Genomic DNA, 23,842 nt, shown 5'->3' with positions numbered 1-23,842 from the left:
TAGAGGAGAAACTATGACCTTCTCAATATGGCTGCGCTGCCAGCCCGTCGTTGCGGGGTGAGGGTGCGCCTGCGCACTGCTGTGTTGGGCGTGTGGAGGAGGTGCAGTGAGAGCGAGGTCTAGTTGTACACCTCGGTTTAGAGGGCATAATGTTGCAGTTCCTGGTGAGTGAGGGAATGGGAAATGGGGACGGTGTGTTTCCTCAAATTAAAGCCGCTGTTCGCGGGTGTCCGGTGTGGGGACCAGGTCGTGGCCTCCACTAACTTTCCCCAGAGTTTCCCCAACTCTGGCCGGGTTCCTGATCTATGGGCGTGAGGTCCCTCTCGCCTCTCCGGCCAGGCTGATGTCTGTATGGGACTCCCTCGGGGTGTTTTCATATTCAGTGTAAGGGAGGGCCCTCTTTAAAGTGTCAAATGTCTACCTGGTTCACTTGGTTTCAGTGAATCAAGTGTAGGATTTGAGCACTTCCTCCAGGTGCTTTTGGAGGGGATGTTAAACTTTGTCCGTCTGTCGGTCCATATGGAATTTAGTTGGCCCGGCACCATTCCAAAAAAAAAGTTACACATGCTTATATGACCCGCCAGCATTCTTCCCTCAGAGACCCCCCCCCCCCCCCCCGTCTCAAGTTCCTGACACCAGTTTCACAAGTGTGTGGCTTGAACAGAATGACCAGCGAGACAAGTTCCTTATAATTCACAATTGCTTCATTGAATCACCCACAACCCCACAGTACAAAACCCAAACTTTAAAACAACCTGGCACAAAGTCACCGCGACTCAGTTAAAACTTACAAAACACAGGTAAAACACCATGTCCTACCCTGAAACCTTAAGAAAAAAAACCCTCAGACCAATATCACCAAGATATAGCTGAAACAAGTTACAAGATGCGGGCAAAAAAAAAAACAGTTTTTGCCCCAAACCATCACAAAACCTTCAGATCAATATCACTACAGTTTGGCTAAAACTTACAATCCCCAATACGACTGGTCTGTCCGTTGTTGACTGTAGGCCTGAGTCAAGGTGACTAAACTCAACCTTTCTTCCAACTGCAGCCCAAGTACTCTGATGTGCTCTTATTTTATAATTTAACTCCGACATGTCAAAGCATATTTCCTGTTGCTCCAATGTCCATTTAGTTGATTCCACGCAAAGTCCGGACAAATGTCATCAGCTCCTGCTGGTTGAAACAATACAGGGTTTTCCATGGAAGATGCATCCAGACGAATATTATCAGTTCTCATTATATTAGCAACTCTCCACCTGTTTGAGGTGGTACAGTAACAGCACCTGGCTCCAAAGTTAATGAGGGTTTGAATGACCCTGTTCCAGTACTATTGTCTGTGATGATTGAATAATTCCTTGAATGTATTGTATTGGTGATATGTCCTTTGTGCCATTGTATTGGGTAATCAGGCTTCTTGGTCGCATTAGTCAATGTCCAAAACCCTTTTGATGAGTTACTGTGTCTTCACTATTTGTCCGAATTAACCCCTTGCTGCCCAGCTCTGTACTGCTGACTACAGCTTATCTTTTTGAAATTTATAGTTCCAGTCATAAGGTCAAAACATGTCCATGGGTTTGAAATTATGTTCCCTAAATCTCCCAGTTGGAGGGGATTTCGATCCTACAATGTAAAGCAGATCAATCATTTTTACTTTTTTCATCAAAAACATATTTTATTCATAATCTAAAAGTGTATTTCATGACTTTTAAGTTGACATTACACAACATGCAAAACAAATCAGTTTCTTTCAATGTTACTATGTTTACAATTGCAGTTAATATTTACAATATTCATTACATGTCAAAAATATAGCTTGAGGGGTTTTACACGGTTTTCAACCCCTCAGTGCACCATGGTGGGAGGCCTTATACAGTGGCTTTTCCCCTTGCGGCAGCTGCACCAAGCTTTAGTGCATCCCTCGGCACATAGCCCTGGACCGTGGGATGTGTCTGTGTGTAACACTCAGTCATTGACAGCTCTTTGCACTGGAAGACCAACAAATTTCTGACTGACTAAAGAGCGTTTTTCACCAAGTTGATGGTCCTCCAGCTGCAGTTGATGTTTATCTCTACGTCCCTGGGAACAGCCCATAGAGCACAGAATCCTACGGTACTGAACTAGGAATGAAGCTTGATAAAATCACTGCATCTTTTTCTAGACCTGCTTTGAAAAGATTCTTACAACCATAGAACCAGGAGTAGGCCATTCAGCCCCTCAGACCTGCTTTGCCATTCAGTCGGAACATGGCTGATTTGCACATCAACTCCATTTACTTGCCTTAACTCCATATCGCTTGATATCCTTACCAACAACAGTGACAACTTAATTTATAAAGCATATTTAATTTAGTTAAATGTCCCAAGACACTTCACAGGAGTGATGTTGAAGTAAATTTTACGCTGAATTATGTGGGATATTAGGACAAATGACCTAAAGCTTGGTCAAAAGGGCAGGTTTTAAGGAGTGCCTTTAAAGGAGGGGAGAGAGGTTAAGGGAGTTAATTTCAAAGCTTAGGACCGAGGTAACTGAAGGGTTGCACAAAAGGCTAGAATAGGAAGATGGCAGAGAATCTGTAAAGTTGTACTTCTGGAAGATGTTTCAGAAATGGGAAAAGGTCATGGCACAGCAACACAGCATTTGACCTATAAAGTCTACTTCTTTCACACTCCTGCTTGCTCCGCATATACTCTTTAATAAAAAGAAAACTTGCATTTTGAGAACGCCTTTCATAACCGCAAGATGTCTGAAAAAGTTTTACAGCCGATGATGTATGTTTGAAGTGTCATCACTGTTGTAACATAGGATATGCGGCAGCCATATTTCACACAGCAAGCTCCCACAAACAGCAATGTGATGATGACCAGATAATCTATTTTTTGTGGTGTTGATTGATGGATAAAATTGTCCAGGGCACCAGAAATGCCCTCCCTGCTCCTTTTCAGAAGAGCTTTTTATGTCCACAGACCCAGCCTTGTTTTAAGGTCGTCTTTGAAAGACAGCATCTCTGACAGCATAGCACTCCCTCAGTATCTCACTGGAAAGTCAGCTTAGATTTTTGTGCTCAAGTATTGGAGTGGGGCTTGAATTCACAACTTTCTGAATCAGGCAGAAGTGCTACTAACTTATCAACTGAGCACAAGCTGACAACCTAGTCAGAACATTAAAAATAAGTAGAGTAAATGTTGGCAATACACAGCGGGTCTAGCAGCATCTCTGGAAAGAGAAAAACAGAGTTAATGTTTCAGTTCATAACCTTTCTTCAGAAATGTTCTGCCCTGACCTCGGTCACTGTTGACCCTCCAGTTCATGACAGCTGCTGTTCCCTGACCTGCCCAGTCGCTGCGGTCCCTTCCTCTTGCCAAACCTCTCACTCCGTGCCACTCCTGCTGTGAGCAAGGGCTCTGGAAATGAGCAGTGAGAACACAAGTAACAGGAGCCAGATTAGACCAAATGGCCCATCAAGCTTCCATTCAGTGAGATCATGACTGATCTTGAGTTTCAACTTTTTCCCAATATTCCTTGATCCCCTGAGACCAGAAATCTGACTATCTCAGCCTTAAATATATTCAATGATGGAGCATCCACAGCCCTCTGGGGTAGAAAATTCCAAAGATTCCCTTTGAGTTAAGTCATTTCTCCTCATCCCAGTCCTAAATGATCGGCCCCTTATCCTGAGGCTGTGTCGCCGTGTTTTAGATTCCCCAACCAGCAGAAATAATCTCTATGTCCACCCTATCGAGCCCCTTCAGAATCTTGTATATTTCAATGAGATCACCTCTCATTCTTCTTAACTCCAGAGAATATGAGCCCAATTTACTTAGCCTGTCATCATAGGACAATCCCCTCATCCCAGGGACCAATTTAGTGAACACTTGCTGTAACATCTCGAATGCAAGTATACCCTTTCTTAAATTTGGAAACCAAAACTGCACACTCTACTCCAGATGTGGTTTGGCTGGTGGAATGGGCAGACACATGGCAGATGAAATTTAATGCAGTGATATACACACATCATCAAAGGTGGCATAGTAGATTGAGAAAGTGATTAAAAAGGCTTAGAAGTCTTAGTGTACAAAAGCAGGGAAGTCATGACAAATCTTTATAAAACATTGGTTTGGTCTCAACTGGAGTATTGTTTCCAATTTAGGACACCACACTTTAGGAAAAATGTGAAGAGGTTGCAGAAAATATTTGTGAGAATGATTCCAAGGACGAGGGGCTTCAGTTATGTCAATAGATTGGAGAAACTGAAGTTGTTCTCCTTGGAAGTTTGAGGAGATTTGATTGAGGTGTTCAAAATCTTGATAGGTCTAGACAGAGTAGATAGAGAGAAACTGTTCTTATTGGTGGAGGGGTCAAGAACCAGAGGACATAGATTTAAATTGACTGGCAAAAGAATAAAAAGAAACATGAGGAAATACTTTTTTTTTATGCAGAGAGTGGTTATGATCTGGAATGCATTGCATGAAAGGGTGATGGAGACAGATTCAATTGTGGCTGTCAAAAAGGAATTGGATATGTACCTGAAGAGGAAAATAATGCATGACAATGGGGAAAGGTAGTGGAATTTAGCTAAATTGCTTTTGCAGAGAGGTGGCATTGCCTCAACAGGCTGAATGGCCTCCTCCTGTGAAGTAAAATAACAGTAATGAAGAAAATTAAGGTGCTAAAGAAGGGCAAATCCTCTGGACCAGATGGTTTCCATCCCCAGCGTTTTGAAGGAATTAGGCGAGAACTTTAAAGATACTCTAACCATAACACTCCAAAGTTCTCTCGATTCGTCCCTTTGGATTGGGAAAATTATGCATGTCACTCTGCTATTTAAGAAAGTTGACAGAGGGATCCAAGGAATTATAGATCAGTTAGTCTAACGTCTTGTCTGGAAATTACTAGAGTCCACAATTAACGATAGTGTGACTGAACACCTTGAACATTTTCAGCTGATCAGGGAGCAAGCATGGATTCATAAAGCCTAGATCACACCTGACGAACATAATTGATTTTTTTAAGTGGTGACTAAAGTAATGGGTAGGGGAATGTTATGGATTTCTCGAAGGCATTTAAAAAAGCCCCTCATAAGAGACTGTTAGCTAAAGTTGAAGCTCATGGAATTGAGGGCAAATTATTGGCCTGGTTAGGAAATTGGCTGGGCAGCATGAGACAGAATGGAGATAGTGAGCAGATACTTTAACTGGCAGGATGTAACTACTGATGTTCTGCAAGGATCTGCATTGGCACCTCAACCATTTACTATTTATTAGTTACTTAGATGGGATAGAGAGCCACATATCCAAATTTGCCGATGACGCAAAAGTAAACAGTGTGGATGGGCATTAAGTGAATGGGGAAAGCTGTGGCAAATGGATTTCAATGTAGGCAAATGTGAGATCACCCACTTTGGATCCAAAAAGGATAGAACGGGCAAAAGCTAGAAGCAGTGGAAGTCCAAAGAGACTTGTGGTCCAGGTACATAAGATCATTAATATGTCACAAATAGATGCAGAAAATAATCAAAAAGACTAACTTTATAACCAGAGGCCTAGAATATAAGGGATAGAAATCATGCTTCAGCGTACACCTGAGGGACTGGTGAGCAGTTCTGGGCCTTTGGGAGATTTACCAGAATGATACCTGAACTTCGAAGAGTTAACTTGGGAGCAGAGATCACACAAACTAGAGTTACATTCCCTGGAAGTTAGAAGGGCAAAGGTTGACTTGATCAAAGGTTTCAAGATATTCAGGGCAACTGATAGGGTGGATAGAGGGGAATGATTTCTGCTGGTTTCGAAGTCTAGATGACATAGTCTAAAAATTAGAGACACCTTTTTAGGAATGAAATTAGGAAACACTTCTTCAAAAATAACTGGTGGAAGTTTGGAACTCTTTTCCACAAACAGTAATTGATGCCAGATCAATTGTTAATTTTAAACCTGAGATTGGATTTTTGTTTACCAAAGGTTTTGAGAGGTATTTGGCAAAAGTGGGCATATGGAGTTAGATCTGAGATCAGCTATGATCTCATTAAATAGAGGAACAGGTCCAAGAGGCTAAATTACCTACTCCTGTTTCAATGCGGTAGTTTTTAAGGAGGTTCCTAAAGGGGAAAAGGGAGGAGAAGAGACAAGAGTTTAGGAAAGTCAGTGTGCGTTAGCTGGTTGAAGGTTTTGGTCCCATTGTGGGGCCGAACAGAGGATAGACAGACAGGAGACGGGAGTTAGATGAAGAGACGGTTTGGGAGGGGACTTGCAGAGTTGAGACAGGGTAGAGATAGACATTGGTGGACTGGTTTCCGCATAGTTCATTGAGGGTCGAGTTGATGAGTTGTGGGATAGTATATGAGCAGCAGAGGTTAGGACAAGATGGAGCATCAAAAAGTCAGCAAGGACAGGGGCAGGGGGTAATTAAATCTGGAGGTAAACACTGTGCATTAATGGACAAATGGTGGGGGTGAAGACAGGCAATGTTAGATGTGCAGGTGGGCAACCTTTTACAAAGGTTTTTAGTATATTAAGAAAATAAGTTTCTGTGGATCCTCTGGCCTACCTAGTGAACCTAAGACTCAGGAGGGGGACCAGGAAACAAAATTACTAAATAGGTTTGCCCCTCAGACGGTAATTCTGTGCTATAACATGTTCACGCATAAAAGATAAATGCAGATTCTCTTGCGTCAGTTCACCATTTCCACAAGAACATGTTGATCTTGTAATCTGAGTTGACTTGAAAGTTTAAGAAATATTTTCCAGTGCAACTTGTGATCCACCCAACTTAGCTGTGACTCAGCACACATCTCTGAGTTGCTGTATTTATTATGGGTGTGTTCCGCAGACTCTCTAATTATAAGCTGCTGTGGTATTGGGATAAGAACTTTTTTTATAAACAATTTTCTTCATACCTCTGCAAGCTTTTATTTTGACAACTTGCATTTATGCAGCCTATTTAATATCGTAAAACATCCCACAGTAAAGCTCCGAGTCAAAATTTGCCACTGAGCCACATGAGATATTAGGACAGCTGGTGAAAAGCTTGATTAAAGAGTTAGGTTTTAAGGGGTATCGGAAAGGCAGAGAGGTTCAGGGAGGGAATTCCAAAACAGACCTATAGAGCTGAAGCGCAGCCACCAATTGTGAGGCGAAGGAAAGGGAGGATGCATTGGAGGGACACAGAGATCACGGAGGGTTGTAGGACTGGCGGAGGTTGCAGAGAGTGGGAAGGGCCTGACGTTTAACTGTTCTCTTAAGATTTCTTCTGGCAAACGCGTTTTCAAAGTTTCAGCTCAAATGTGAAGATTACAGCAATAAAGCTACCAAAACATGAGGAATAGCTTTGTTACAGTAAATGCCAGAAATATGCCACAGATCAGCTAGCATCCATAAAGGGAAAAGGCAAGTGAGCATAATAAAAACAGAATTACCTGGAAAAACTCAGCAAGTCTGGCAGCATCGGCGGAGAAGAAATCAGTCAACGTTTCGAGCCCTCATGGCCCTTCAGCAGAACTGAAGCATAGTTTCAACAAGGGAGAAATATAAATTGGTTTAAGGTGGGTGGGGGGGAAGAGACACATTGAGGGTGTGGTGTGAGCAGATAATCAAAAGATGTCAGAGACAAAAGGGTCAAAGAGGTGTTGAAGGTGGTGGTCTTTGTCTGAGAAAAGTGCTAATTAAGAATGCAAGACAGAATATTCAAAGTACAGCTCTAGTGGGGGTGGGGTGGAAAGACTAAAGGTTTTAGTTTTAGATTTAAAAATAATGGAAATAGGTGGGGAAAGAAGAATCTATATAAATTATTGAAAAAAAAGGCGGGTGGGGGGGGGAAAGAAACGGGGTGGGGATGGGGGGAGGGGGAGTTTAAGATCTAAAGTTGTTGAATTCAATATTCAGCCCAGAAGGCTGTAAAGTGCCTAGTCGGAAGATGAGGTGCTGTTCCTCCAGTTTGCGTTGGGCTTCACTGGAACAATGCAGCAAGCCAAGGACAGACATGTTGGCAAGAGAACAGGGTGGAGTGTTAAAATGGCAAGCGACAGGGAGGTTTGGGTCTTTCTTGCGGACAGACCACAAATCCTGCGGTCTGTCCGCAAGAAAGACCCAAACCTCCCTGTCGCTTGCCATTTTAACACTCCACCCTGTTCTCTTGCCCACATGTCTGTCCTTGGCTTGCTGCATTGTTCCAGTGAAGCCCAACGCAAACTGGAGGAACAGCACCTCATCTTCCGACTAGGCACTTTACAGCCTTCTGGGCTGAATATTGAATTCAACAACTTTAGATCTTAAACTCCCCCTCCCCCCATCCCCACCCCGTTTCTTTCCCCCCCCCACCCGCCTTTTTTTTCAATAATTTATATAGATTCTTCTTTCCCCACCTATTTCCATTATTTTTAAATCTAAAACTAAAACCTTTAGTCTTTCCACCCCACCCCCACTAGAGCTGTACTTTGAATATCCTGTCTTGCATTCTTAATTAGCACTTTTCTCAGACAAAGACCACCACCTTCAACACCTCTTTGACCCTTTTGTCTCTGACATCTTTTGATTATCTGCTCACACCACACCCTCAATGTGTCTCTTCCCCCCCACCCACCTTAAACCAATTTATATTTCTCCCTTGTTGAAACTATGCTTCAGTTCTGCTGAAGGGCCATGAGGGCTCGAAACGTTGACTGATTTCTTCTCCACCGATGCTGCCAGACTTGCTGAGTTTTTCCAGGTAATTCTGTTTTTATTTTGTTTTGGATTTCCAGCATCCGCAGTAGCTTTTAGCTTTTTGTTTTAGGCAAGTGAGCATGTTGGATATCAACTTTATTTTCTCTTTACAGATTCAGCAACTTGCTATTATTTAGTACCTATAATGTTGAAAAACACACCGAGGTGGAGTAATCAGCCAAAAATGGATGGTGAACCAAAGACAAGAAAGGATTAAGCCTGGTGACTAAGAGTTTAGTCAAAGAATTTGCTTTCAAGGAGGCTCTTGAAGGAGAAGAGGGAGGTGCAGGGAAGTTTAGGCAGGTAATTCTAGTACATGAGGGCTAAAGCGCTGAAGGCATTGCCTACCAATGGTAGCAAAATGGAAGGAAGAGATGCACAAGAGTTCAGAATTGGTAGAATGGAGAGTTTTGGGAGACAGTTGTAAGGTTGGCGGCAGTTACAGCGATGCAATGGCCTGAGATCCTGAAGAGATTTAAACACAAGAATGATAATTTAAAATTAGAGGTGTTATGTGACAGACAAAGAGCCAAATGTAAGCCAGCAAGGACAGTGGTGATGGGTGAACAGGAGACAGGGATGCTATCAGCGACAAGGATATGAAGTTTGTGGCAGCGACCAAAGACAGTAGTCTCAGTCTTCCCAGTGTTTAACTGGGGGAACTTGCAGCTTAATCCAGAATGGATATCAGGCAAGCAGTCTGACAACACAGAGGTGGTGAAAGCATTCGAGAGAAGTGATGGAGACGTAGAACTCGAATTTCCCAGGTGCTTGCTGACCTGCATTGGCTCCCGGACAAGCAACATCTTGATTTTAAAATTTTCACACTTGTTTTGAAATCTCCCCATGGCCTCACCCCTCCCTATTTTTGTAGTCTCTCTAAGCCACACAATCCTCTGGTCTGCACTTCTCCAATTCTGGCCTATTCAGCATCCCTGATTTTAATTGTTCCACCATTGGTGGCTGTGCCTTCAGTTGCCTAGGCCCTAAGCTCTGGTATGCCCTCCCTATATCTCTCTGCCCCTCTCTCTTGCCTTTCTCCTTTAAGAAACTCCTTAAAACCAACCAGATATCTCTTTAAGCAGTTTGGTGTACTATTTTATTTCCTGTACAGTGTCTTGGGATGTTATACTATATTAAAGATGCTACATAAACACAAGTTATTGTTAATCCTTGATCTCCTTGCACTTGGAGGAGAGAGGGCTTTGTGGAGACAATTAGTAATGGAAAAACAAAGCCACTGTCAATCTTGGAAAAGTGGGTGCAATTGGCAAAAGAGCGTGAGGCTCAATCACACTACATCTGGTCCAGCCAGATCTAGTCATAGATGCTTAAAAACAACTTATATTTATATGCGAGCATACGAATTAGGAGCAGGAGTAGGCAACTCGGGCCCTCGAGCCTGCTCTGCCATTCAATAAGATCATAACTGATCTGATTGTATCCTCAACTCCACGCTCCTACCTACCTCCAATATCTTTCACCCCCTGGCTTATCAAGAATCTATCTACCTCTGCCTTAAAAATCTTCAAAGAATCTGCTTCCACCGTCTTTTGAGAAAGAGAGTTCCAAAGACTTACTACCCTCTGAGAGAAAAAAATTTCTCCTCATCCCTGTCTGAAATGGACGACTCCTTATTGTAAAACGGTGACTCCTAGTTCTAGATTTATCCACAAGAGGGAGCATTCACCCTGTCAAGACCTCTCAGGTTCTTGTATGTTTCAATCAACTCGCCTCTTACTTTTCTAAACTCCAGCGGATACAAGCACAGCCTGCCCAGCCTTCCCTCATAAGACAACTGCCCATTCCAGGTATTAGTCTAGTAAACCTTCCCTGAGCTGCTCCTTTAACATAATGAAATGTCCTAAGGCACTTCACAGGAGCATTATAAAACAAAATATGACTCTGAGCCACACAGGTCAAATGACCAAAAGCTTAGTCAAAGATAGAGGTTTTAAAGAATGCCTTAAAAGAGGAAAGTGAGGCAGAGAGGTGTAGGGAGGGAATTCCAGAGTTTGGAGCCTAGACAACTGAAGCATTTTCAGCCAGAGTTGCCGAGCGGATGATTCATCTCGATTTCCTCCCCAACATCACAGATCCAGTCTGAGCCAATTCAATTCACTCCACGTGATATCAAGAAGTGATTGAAGGCACTGGGTGCAGCAAAGGCTATGGGCCCTGACAACATTCCAGCAATAGTACTGAAGACTTGTTCTCCAGAACTAGCCCCTAGCCAATCTGTTCCAGTACAGCTACAACACTAGCATCTACCCGGCTATGTGGAATATTGTCCAGGTATGTCCCATTGACAAAAAAGAGAACAAACCCAACCGGGGCAATTACCACCCCATCAGTCTACTCTTGATCATCAGTAAAGTGATGGAAGGATGTCATCAACAATGTTATCAAGCAGCACTTACTCAGCAGCACTTGCTTACTGACGCGCAGTTTGGGTTCCGCCAAGGCCACCCAGCTCCTGACCTCATTCCAGCCTTGGTCGAAACACAAAAGAGCTAAACTTGAGGTGAGATGAGAGTGACTGCTCTTGGCATCGAGACAGCATTTGACCGAGTGTGGCATCTCTGAGCCCTGGCAAAGCTGGAGTCAATGTGGGGGGGGGGAACTCTGCTGGTTGGATTCATACCTGGCACAAAGGAAGATGGTTTGGCTGTTGGAGGTCAATCGTCTCAGTCCCAGGACATCACTGCAGGAGTTCTTCAGGGTAGTGTCCTAGGCCCAAACATCTTTAGCTGTTTCATCAATGATGTTCCCTCCATCACAAGGTCAGAAGTGGCAATGTTTCTGATGATTGTGCAATGTTCAGCACCATTCACGACTCCTCAGATACTGAAGCAGTCCGTGTCCTTATGCAGCAAGACCTGGACAATATTCAAACATTGGCTTATAAGTGGCAAGTAACATTCACACCACAAAAGTACCAGGCAATGACCATCTCCAACTAGAGAGAATCTGAACATTGCCTCTCAACATTCAATGGCATTGTTATCGCTGAATTCCCCCATTATCAATATCCTGGGGGTTACCATTGATCAGAAACTGAACTGGACTAGCCATATAAGTACTGTGGCTACAAGCGCAGGTTAGAGGCTGGGAATTCTGTGGAGAGTAACTCAACTCCTGACTCCCCAAGGTGTGTCCACCATATACAAGGCACAAGTCAGGAGTGTGATGGGATAATCTCCACTTGCCTGGATGAGTGCAGCTCCAGCAACTCCTGAGAAGTTGACACCATCCAAGACAAAGCAGCCCGCTTGATGGGCACCACCTTAAACTATTACTCCCTCTACCACCGATGCACAGTGGCAGCAGTGTGTATCATCTACACTGCAGCGACTCACCACAGCACCTTCCAAACCTGCGACCCTTACCACCTAGAAGGACAAGGGCAGCAGATGCAGTGGATCACCACCACCTGCAAGTTCCCCTCCAAGTCACACACCATCCTGACCCTTGGACTGAGAGAATGAAGATGGGGACTATAGTCATGGGGTTGTTAAGGCTGGGTGAGAATAAAGACTTTACTGAGCATACAGGCATCACAGATGATGGTGAGGTTGTGGTTGAGATCTTAATGAGCTTTGCAATCCAGTATTTTCTGTTTTTGTTCTCAGATTTTCAACTTGTAATATTTTTATTGCCTTATTTCTATGCTGGCTAGCGATGTTGCAAAGCTTTGCTACTCTAGGAAAATACATTACGAGTAGTTTACCTGCAAGTGAGAGTGGAGCTGCTCTGTCACTGTTGTCTGAGAGTAGAAAATCTGCTGTAGTGTTGTCTCCAATGTGGCAACAGTGAACACAGAGTTGGAACAACTGATGAGCATTAAAGTGCAAAGAGCTACTCAACTGCTTTAATGTCATTAACCCGTGTGGCAAGGGCAGCACCAACTGAAGCTTCAGTACTGGTCATTGCAGAACAAACAATGGAACTCAACTTTTGTAACCCCAAACATCTTTTTAGAGGACCATCAAAAGTTGACCTTAGTCAACTGCACTTCCCACTGATTTTAACCCTTATGTTCCAGTAACTATACATTTCGTTTTATGCACGCATGCTCAAATATGTTTATGATGTTCAATCCTATTTAAAGTGTTATGTATGGGCATCTGTCCTAATAACTTTGTGCGTGTGTGTCTTCTGTTTCAGATAGGATTTACTTTTGGAAACCTAGTGGGAATGTATCTGGCCCAAAATTATCAGGTATATTTATGAAAATTAATTATCATATTTCAGGGATAATTTTGTATAAATTAAGATATTTAATCCAAGATTAGAATGCTAATGTGTTATCGTTCTAGTATTTCGATAATGTTTCAATCTAGTATTGTTGGAAATTTAAGGAATCACTTGTGCCGATGTTATGGAACTAGTTTGTTTCATTTACTTTTCCCTCCTCTTATTTTGGTTTCCTTGTACCACAATCTGTTCCATGACATGGAAGGTAATCGATGACGTACTCTTGACTATCTTTGAATAATGTGCTCTTTGGTGGGCTGCTTTTCTGTTCTTTTGTTGCTTTAAACACAAACATCAGTTGTAACAGCTGTACAATCCAAGATCCTGTCTTTAGTGTGCTCATGTTACACAATCCAACATGAATGCTTAGTCAAATCAAACAGCATGATTCTGTTTGATTATATGACTCTTTATTGAGTTCACAGTTCAGAATAACAACTCAGGTACTAAGCTTTACTATTCCTGCCTGACTACAGCAAACATTGATTTGCTCCAGTGTCAAGAAGATATAATAATTCTCATAAGGTTATTGGAATTTATTATAAAATAGAGTAATAGTGGGATGTGTCTATATTATATATATATATATATATATATATATATATGTGTGTGTGTGTGTGAGATTTAATTGAATTAGAGGCAGCTAGCCTGGGTGCTTTGATCTAAGAAGAGAAGTTAGGTTTGAAATGTTAATTAGATAAACATGGGGAAGTTTAGAAACATGGGTGTCAAGGGAACATTTGCATTTTGAAATAACTAGACTGTTTTCAAAGGAGGGGTGAAATGTGTCACCTAGCCAGGTGAAATTTAGAAATGGTGTGTTTATTTTTCCCAAAGATTAGTGGTAAAACTTCGTGCAATGAGAGGGTTTTATTATCAGGGAGATAAAGTCCAAAGACATAGTGAAACAAGGGGTATTTGCATTCAAAGAGATAGAGGAGCAAGGGCTGTGTGTAAGGGAAGGCATTTTTAAGATCTTACAAATGTGTGAAAAACCTTCAGCATCTATGCCTCAAGCTGCTGTCTTCAAAGGGCAGAAGTTAAGAAAACTCACTTTGAAGTCGAATTGTTCAGGGTGTCATGTTTCTTTACCTGGGTCTTTTAAAATCTGTGTGTCTTACTGTTGCCTTAACGAAAGTGTAACTGGAAGTTAGATTGAGTAGGGGATTTATAAGTTATCATCATAATTTGTAGATCTACATATGTATTTAAAATCATTTCTCTTAATAATAAATGTTTAATCTAGTTTTATAAAAACCTATAAGACTTGGTGGCCTTATTACTACTGGATTCAAGGCACGCTTCTTGAAATTTATACAAATTGAAAATGAGTTGTGACAGCTATTTCAAGTTTCTGGGATTTGGAACAGCTCAGCATTCACCATCTACTGTGTCATAACATAGTTGGGGGCTCTTTGCGGAATATATTTGAAATCCCTTGATTTCTTTTTGAAGTTGGTGAATCTTAAGGTTACGAGTACGAGAATTACTTTGAATTCAAGAGCTGGGGTGAGGTTTTTTGTAGTGGTGAGATTGCAATATGGCTTTGGCAGTTGCTCAGACTTGTTTGGGAGTTGAAGTTATAAATTTGGATGGTTTACAAAAGGCAACTAAAGTTACATTACTGCAATTGGCAGATAAATTACAGTTGGGGTTACCTGCGGGGGTAGGAAAGCAGATATAATTGAAGGCATAGCATTGCGTTTAAAGTTGGAAGTGATACCTGATACTAGTGAGTTACAGCTGGAGGTGGTGCGACTTCAGTTAGGAATGAAGAAGCTTGAACTTGAACAAGCAAAGGAAATGAGATAGCTTGAGTTAGAGGCAACAGAAAAGGAAAGGGCAGAAAGAGAAAAGGAAAGGGCATTTCCAAGGGAGCAAGCGGAAAAGCAGGAGAAAGAAAGGAAGCTGAAGCTGGAGCTCCAGGCAAGAGAGAAGGATAAAGAAAGGAAGGCAAGGGAAAGAGAGAAGCAAAGAGGAAGAGCATACCAGCTTAAAAGGCTGGAAGTTAAAAAAAAATCTCAGATTCTGAGGAAAGTTCTGATGAAAAACCTTTAACTTAAAACCCAGTGGGGAGATGTTTAAATTTGTACAAGCTCTTCCAAAGTTTGAAGAAAAAGATGATGGAGCGTTCTTTATTTCATTTGAGAAGATAGCTAAACAGATTAAATGACCACAGGAAAACTGGACATTGTTGTTACAATCCAGGTTGGTGTGTAGAGCACATGAGCTATTTGCTTCACTGCCAGAAGAAATGTTGGTGAATTAAAATGTGGTTTAAAAAAAAGGCTATTTTGAGTGCCATATGATTTGGTTCCTGAGGCATACAGGCAGAAATTTAATATTATGAGAAAACAGCCTGGGCAAACTTATATTGAGTTTCAAAGAGTAAATCAAAGTAATTTTGACCAGTGGATACGGGTAATAAAAATAGGGACAACATCTACAGCTCTTAGAGAAGTAATTCTTTTGGAAGAATTTAAAGATTCAATTCTTTCGGTAATGAGAAATCTTATGGAGGAACATAGGGTTCAAACGGTAAGACAAGCAGCAGAGATAGCTGATGATTGAGTTAGTTCATAGAGCTAAACCTTTTTTTCGTCACCCTTTCAAATCAGAAAAGAATAAAAGTGGGAAGGTGAAAGGAAGGTGGGTAATCAGGGAAGAGAAGTAGGTGGAAATTCCCAGGAAGTTTTTTCTCAGAATAAAAAGGAAGGTGCTGCGGGTAGAAGTGACATTCGAAAAATGAGGTGTTTTCATTGTAATAAAGTTGGACACACAAAGTCAGTGTGCTGGAAATTGCAGAGAAAATCAGTTGGAATTATTGGGATGCAGAAAAGTCCTGGAAGTAAAAGTACAGTGGGTTCTGAGGTTCAGGCACAGGAGAAACCGGTGGTTTGAATACAGGTGAAACAGGAATAAACAGTGATAGGTACAGAAGTGGGAATGTGTTCACAATTTACCCAAGAGAATTTGAAGGAGCAGGTTGCAGAGATGTTTAAAGATTTCGTACGTGAAGGGAAAGTCTTCCATGTGTACAGTGTGGAGTAGGTAAAGATGTTAAAATTTTAAGAGACACAGGGACTAGTCAATCCTTAAGGTTGTGGGACAGTGATATTTGTTGCTCAGAGGGAGTATTGCAGGAACAGGTGATAATAAGTGGGGTTCATGGAGATGCTAAACCTATTCCATTGTGGAAGGTAAATTTAAAGAGTAAGTGGAAAACAGATGAAGTGACTTTTGGGGTAGTGGAAAAATTGCCTGTTGCAGGGGTTTAATTTATTCTGGATAGTGATATAACTGGATCACAAATGTAGGTGATGCCTATGGTAGTTGGGCAGCCTGTAGAAGTGTCTTCAACAGAAGTGTTACAGAGAGAGCATCCAGGATTGTTTCTAGATTGTGTGATAATGAGATCACAGGCTCATGGGTTGAAACAAGAAAAACAGGAAGGACAGGCAGCTCAACGGCAGGAAGATGATGTTGAAATCCAAGTGGCTGAAGCTGTGTTTGATAACATTGTTCAGGAAGACAGAGCAGAGGACAATTCAGCTGAAGTGTTTAACTCAAGACAGATAGTAGAATTACAGAAAAAATATTTGCAAATGCAACGTTTATTTCAGATAGCTTACTCTGAAACAGAGGCAAAATATATTTCAGAATGTTATTACCTTAAGGGTAATATTTTAATGAGAAAATGGAGGCCGTATCATGTTTCAGCAAATGAAATCTAGAGGGAGGTGCATCAGATTGTTATCCCAGTTGGGTATATAAATGAGATTCTGAGGATAGCTTGTGAAATTCCAATGGGAGGACATTTAGGAATTAGACAGAGGCGAAGATACAGAAACATATTTATTGGCCTGGATTGCATAAGGATGTTCTACAAAATTTGACTACGTGTCACATATGTCAGGTGATAGGGAAACCACAAGGAGTGATTAAGCTGACACCTTTAATTCCAATTCCAGCATTTGCAGAGCCATTTACTAGGTCATGATTGATTGTGTAGGACCCTGCCCTAAGAGTAAAAATGAAAATCAGTATTTACTGACAATAATGGATGTATCTACCAGATTTCCTGAAGCAATACCTTTGAAAAACATTACAACAAAGAAGATTGTGGAAGAGTTAACTAAATGTCTTACAAGATATGGTTTACCTAAGGAAATACAATCAGATCAGGGTTCAAATTTTATGTCACACCTGTTTAAGGAAGTAATGGACAGTTTGGGGATAAAGCAATTTAAGTCAACAGCTTAGCATCCTGAGTCATAAGGGGCTTTGGAAAGATGGCATCAAACTCTAAAAACTATGATGAGAGTGTACAGTCAGGATTATCCACAGGATTGGGATAGGGGAATTCCATTCTTGTTATTTGCTATTACGGATGCTCCTAATGCATCGACTGGTTTTAGTCCTTTCGAACTACTCTATGATCATGAGGTAAGGGACCACTGAAATTGATTTATGAGAAATTGGTGGGTCAAAATTCAGAAACTACTCTCCTGGATTACATATCAAACTTCAGAGAGAGATGAGACAGAGCATGTGAGTTGGCTAGGGAGCATTTAAAGATATCACAGCAAGTGATGAAAGTGAAAGCAGACAGGAAGGCTACAGTTCAGTAATTTGTTGCTGGAGGAAAGTGCTAGTTCTGTTACCAGTACTGGGTGACTTATTAAAGGCAAGGATTAGTGGGCCTTACAGGATTGAAAAGAAATTGAGTTAAGTAAATTATTTAATAAATGCTCCAGATAGAAGAAAGAAACAGAGGGCATGTCATGTAAATATGCTTAAAAAATGTTTTGACAGAGAAGAGGACCAAAAGGAGGTGTTAGTGGTAGTAGATAAAGAGAAAGAAGTAGAAATGCAGGATACTGAAATTGATTTTCCGCTAATCAAATTGGATAATGAGGGGTACTTGAAAATTTAAATGTTAATATTGTTACCTTCCAGACAAGTGTCAAAGTGAATTGGAAAAGCTATTGCAGTCACACAAAGCTACTTGTGGAAATATGTTGGGGAGGACAGATTTAGCTATACATGATGTGTTCTTAAAAGTTGCATTTTTGGTAAGGCAACAGCCTTATAGATTAAAACTGGCAAAGTTATCGCAAGTACAGAAAGAAATTGACTTCATGCTTTAAAATGGTATCATTGAGTCTAGTTGCAGTAACAGGGGTTCGTCTATTGTACTGGTACCGAAACCAGATGGAACACACAGACTGTGTATGGTCTATCGAAAGGTGAATGCGGTGACAAAAGTGGATTCATATCCTGTACCACAGTTGGAGGATTGTATTGAGAAAGTGGGACAATCAAAATTTATCGCAAAGATTGACTTGCTAAAAGGGTATTGGCAAGTACCGATATCGGCTTTTGTGACGCCAAATGGATTATATCAGATTAAAGTCATGCCATTTGGTATGAAGAATGCACCAGTGACATTTCAAAGACTGACAAACAGAGTAATTGCAGGCCTGAGCAATTGTGCTGTTTATATTGATGACTTAATAGTTTTCAGTCAGACGTGGGATGAGCATTTGCAACACCTGGAAGAATTATTTATTCGTTTACAAGAAGCTAATTTGGTGATGCACTTGCTAAAAGGGAATTTGCAAAAGCAAAATTTGCAAAAGTTACGTATCTAGGCCATACCATTGGACGTGGCAAGATGGCTCCGAGAGATGTGGAAGGCAAGGCTATCGTGGATTTCCCAGTGACTACAACAAAACGAGAAGCTTCGAGATTTTTGGGCATGAGTCGGTTTTATCGGAAATTTGTACCAAATTTTAGTAGTGTGGTTGCTCCATCGACCTAACTACTAAAAGCGTTTCAATGGACAGAGGAGTGCCAGAAGGCATTTGATAATTTGAAAACTGTATTAACTACAACAGCAGATTTGACAGTTGCCAGTTACGCCAAGCAATTTAAATTGGTCGTTGACGTAAGTGATATAGGCATTGGGGCCGTACTGTTACAAGAAGATGACACTGGAATTGAAAAACCGATGGAGGTATTTTTCACGGAAGTTGAATGCACAACGAAGAAGAAATTCAACAATCAAAAAGGAGACTTTGGGTTTGGTGTTAGCATTGCAACATTTTGAAATTTATGTGGCAAACAATTCGTCAGAAACAATTGTTTATACAGACCACAATCTTTTAAAGCTTCTGGACAAATTTCGAGATGGAGTTTATTACTGCAACCATTTAATCTACAGATTATACATGTTGCTGGACAAAAGAATCTGATAGCAGATGCTTTATCAAGAACTTGAAGCTTAGAAGGAAAATTGGACATTTTAAAATCCTGGGCTCTGAAGTGGAATGATTCCTGTTGATGCAAAGGATTTGTGTATATATATTAATGCATGCATCTGGTAATGTAATAGTGTAAGAATATAGATAAGTATAGGAGATAGTGTAAGATAGGTTAATAAAAGTGAAGCTGCCGTCTTAAATTATAACGATTCATTTTTCAATACGGAGGGGGATGTCAAAGAGATATGTCAGATCTGCTGAGCTTTTCCAGGTATTTTTGTTTTTGTTAATAATTCTCAATGTTACTCTATATTACAATAAATTCCAATAATAGTGGGATGTGTCTATGTCTGTGTGTGTGATTTAATTGAATTAGAGACAGCTAGTCTGGGTGCTTTGATCTAAGATGAGAGGTTAGGTCTACGTTGACTCTGATGTGCTGTTCTTTGTATTATGAGAGCAGTGTATTATAATTCATACATTCTTAATATCAAATATAGAGCCACTAGTATTGTAACAAAATGTGCCTCAGCATTTTTCTTTTTGTTATTTTTCCAAACACGAAAGGTAATGAGTGCTTGTTTGTATGTGTGATAAATGGAAAATTCCATCAGTAGTTTGGGAAACACAGTATTCAAATTAGCCAAGTACTATAAAAAAGGCAAAGGATAATTCAGTGCTCCTTCGGGTACCCTGAGGAAACACTCAATGTTTGAAATGGTAATTAGATAAACATGGGGAAGCTTAGAAACATGAGTGAAATAAACCAGACTAGATGGTTTTCAAAGAAGGGGTGAAATGTGTCACCTAGCCAGGTGAAGTTTAGAAATGGCGTGTTTATTTTTCCCAAGATTAGTGCTAAAACATAATGTTATGAGAGGGTTTTATTATCAGGGAAATAAAGTCCAAAGACATAGTGAAACAAGGGATATTTGCATTCAAAAAGATAGATATGTATAAAGAAGGAGGAAGGGCTGTGTGTAAGGGAAGGCATTTTTAAAATCTTACAAATGTGTGAAAAGCCCTCAGCATCTATGCCTCAAGCTGCTATCTTCAAAGGACAGAAGTTAAGAAAATTCACTTGGAAGCTGAATTGTTCAAGGTGTCATGTTTCTTCACCTGGGTCTTTTAAAATCTATGTGTCTTACTGTTGCCTTAACGAAAGTGTAACTGGGAGTTAGATTGAGTAGGGAATTTAGAAGTTATATTAGTTGTAATTTGTAGATCTACGTATGTATTTAAAATCATTTCAGTGTCATCTTCTTGTAACAGTACAGCCCCAATGCCTGTATCACTTACGTCAACGACCAATTTAAATTGCTTGGCGTAACTGGCAACTGTCAAATCTGCTGTTGTAGTTAATATAGTTTTCAAATGATCAAATCCCTTCTGACACTCCTCTGTCCATTGAAACGCTTTTAGTAGTTAGGTCAATGGAGCAACTACACTACTAAAATTTGGTACAAATTTCCGATAAAACATCATTTTATGCTGCAAAACTTACAAAGATCTATAATTCATACCCTTGACGTAGGTGGGTAGCTTGTAATCATGTATTTTGATCCACATGCATACCAGGCTAAGAAATTAGGATTTCCTATCAGAGTTATAGGCAAAACTCAAGAGTTCCACTCAAGGAAAAATAATTAACTCTTTGGAGGAAGTGAAACTGGTGAATTTCAAGAAATGTGATTGGTTGCTTAAAGTTGAGGGACCGTCAAAGAAACTTCCTAAATTCACTGAAAACTTAGATTCGGGGTTGGGGGGTCGGGGGTGGGGGGGGTGGGGTGGGGGGGAGAGGTGGTGGGGGGTGTGTACTGTGGGTGGTTAACCTTGTGTAATTATTATTACTTCAATGAAGGAATTATTGACCCACGAGGGACGTAAGCTTTCAATTAGTCCAAAGAGAAGGAAGAAAATTGTGGTTTTACTCCCACTACTCAAATTGAAGATACATCTTTAAACAGGGTTAGGAGCTGTACATAAAGTACTCTTGAGTATTAATATGGAAGGGATTAAGTAAAAATTCAAAGTTATCCCCATTGATCTAACATCAGCACCTAGACCATTCACAGGGTGCTTGTTCATGACAGACTTCCGTTGATTAGCTTAGAAAACTGCAATTATTTATTTACAGAAGAAGCTTCAATAGTAATCAGATCCTTGGGGAATTTTGGGATAACTGCAACAAAATGTCATGCCACCTTGACACAGCGATCCACCTTTCATAGGTACCTGAATCCAAACTGTTCTGGGTGTAGTCTGCCATAGAACAGCTTCAGGCCACATGCACAAATGCGCCTTTCCTCTCAGTAGGATGCAGGATTAATTTTTATGAGGTTAGCAGCAGTATCATCTTTGTGCTATCTGGGTGCAAGACTGATTGTAACCTGAACATATGGCACCTGTGGAATTGCCCTGCTTGTGTTGGAAATTTTCCTATAGCATTGAAGTCAGTGACAAAATAGTCGGTACTTTAAACTCATGATTCTGAGACTGTGTGAAGTGGGCTACATCATCCCTGCCCCTGACTGCTTCTCTGCAACATGGAAACTCATCTGAAAGATGAAATTTGAGCTTTATGTTTTCTAATACAGGCTTGTGCTTCAAACAGTGCGACTTTTCCCAGAAGAGAGTTTAAAAATACATTACCAATGGTGAGGCACAGACATGTGTGGAAAAGTTCTTGAGCTCTGATCAGATTCTCAGAGTTGAAACTTTGTTGTAACTGAAATAATTTTGTGCCCAGCCTATCAGGTTTAGAAATTTTTATTGCCATAATTTAAATGCTAACAATTCATGGCAGAAATCCACAAATATGATTAGCTAGTATGCTTTACCACAGTAAGATGGTTATGCATCTCTGAAACCAAGATCTGCCATCTAAGCTCCTTAGAGGGAATCGCTATAGCTAAACCAATGAAGTTTGTTTTTAAAGTTTCATTGCCAGGTTTTGATGTGTACATTTACTTAGAACAGCAGAAAGTTTATCCCCAGATTTTGTTCCCTTTTCAGATTCCAAATATCTATAAGAAGTTTGAAGAATTCAAGAAGGATGCGGAAGACCGAAAAAAGCCACCAAGAGATTGATCCTGAGGTGTACAGCCCATGGATAAGTTTGGGATATTAGCATTCAGTTGCAAGCATAAACTTACTGGATGCATTAAGTACCAACCGAAATTGGCCCCATTCCAGTTCTATTTATTTAGCACTTATTAAGCAGTCAGTTTCACTAGTTCAGAGTGACCTGTATTTGTATCATCCATGATATATTGCTTTACCCACATTTGGTCCAGTTGGGATTTGATACTGCTTGTATTGATGTAATGGGTTTTCAATTTTAGTTCATGTTTGTTGAAAAGCCAGTGATGACAGCATAAAATCTATGTTGACTCTGATGTGCTGTTCTTTGTATTATGAGAGCAGTGTATTATAATTCATATATTCTTAATATCAAATATAGAGCCACTGGCATTGTAACAAAATGTGCCTCAGCATTGTTCTTTTTGTTATTTTCCCAAACACGAAAGGTAATGAGTGCTTGTTTGTATGTGTGATAAATGGAAAATTCCATCAGTAGTTTGGGAAACACAGTATTCAAATTAGCCAAGTACTATAAAAAAGGCAAAGGATAATTCAGTGCTCCTTCGGGTACCCTGAGGAAACACTCAATGTGACAGCACCAAATGATGTATCATTCTTCGGGTTCTAAGTCTGTTTTGGAGAACCACAAAACAAATCAAGGCTCAAACTGCATCAGGGACTAATTAATGGTGATGAACTGTATCTGTAATGGGCAGGGTTACACTGGCACCTAGACTGGTAAGCCCATTAAAACCTTGAGCTAATCTTCTGAATCAACACACCTCTTCACCATTTCCTGGTATATGTAAATGGGTACAATCTCAAGGAAGTGTGTTACAGGATTCACCCTAGTTAAATTATTCTATTAACTTAAATATAAATGTTAACTGTACATGACCAATCTAGCTAAGGACCAACTCTAACCCAAATGTCTAAATTTTCTTGAAAAAATAAATTTCACCAAAGCAGTAAGCCTTCTAAAGTCAGCTGAGGATTGATGTTTCATTGCAGTGTGTCTGTGCGTTGGACAAACAATTCTATTGATAACAAAAACAAAAATACCTGGAAAAACTCAGCAGGTCTGGCAGCTTCGGTGGAGAAGAGCACAGTTGACGTTTCGAGTCCTCATGACCCTTGGGTTTTTCCTCGGTTTTTCCAGGTATTTTTGTTTTTGAAGGGTCATGAGGACTCGAAACGTCAACTGTGCTCTTCTCCACTGATGCTGCCAGACCTGCTGAGTTTTTCCAGGTGTTTCTGTTTTTGTTTTTGTTTTGGATTTCCAGCATCTGCAATTCTTTGCTTTTAATTCTATTGATAAGATCTATCTCAAAGAGGTATATGCAATGTGTGTGTTATGTGTTAACGAGTACATGGATCCCATGGCTATTTCTGTAGTGAATATGTGATTGTGCCGAGTGTTGGGATTGTATTATTCCAAGATGGTATCAAAATTCTTTCTGATACTTTTAATAATGAGATAATGACCCCTTATTCACAATCACCTGAGTAACAGTTTTGATGGCTTAATTTGCA

General features: G+C 40.6%; 1 protein-coding gene across 1 annotated transcript; it reads left to right on the top strand.

Annotated features, from left to right (window-relative positions):
- The first annotated feature begins 22 nt into the window (after positions 1 to 22).
- Positions 23 to 22,722, top strand: stmp1 (short transmembrane mitochondrial protein 1). Its single transcript, XM_078568174.1, has 3 exons — positions 23 to 164; positions 12,870 to 12,923; positions 22,241 to 22,722. The coding sequence occupies exons 1-3, from the start codon at positions 150 to 152 to the stop codon at positions 22,313 to 22,315; spliced, it is 144 nt and encodes a 47-aa protein (XP_078424300.1). The 5' UTR covers positions 23 to 149; the 3' UTR covers positions 22,316 to 22,722.
- The last annotated feature ends 1,120 nt before the right edge of the window (positions 22,723 to 23,842 follow it).

The sequence above is a fragment of the Cetorhinus maximus genome, chromosome 22 (assembly GCF_964194155.1).
Source record: "Cetorhinus maximus chromosome 22, sCetMax3.hap1.1, whole genome shotgun sequence".
NCBI classification, from domain to species: domain Eukaryota; kingdom Metazoa; phylum Chordata; class Chondrichthyes; order Lamniformes; family Cetorhinidae; genus Cetorhinus; species Cetorhinus maximus.
This window is presented reverse-complemented; position numbering and strand designations above follow the sequence as displayed.

What these genes read in the sequence shown, in the direction of transcription:
- stmp1 (XM_078568174.1), top strand. An exon ending in ATCTGGCCCAAAATTATCAG is followed by an intron (nt 12,924 to 22,240) that starts GTATATTTATGA and finishes TTCCCTTTTCAG; the next exon opens with ATTCCAAATATCTATAAGAA.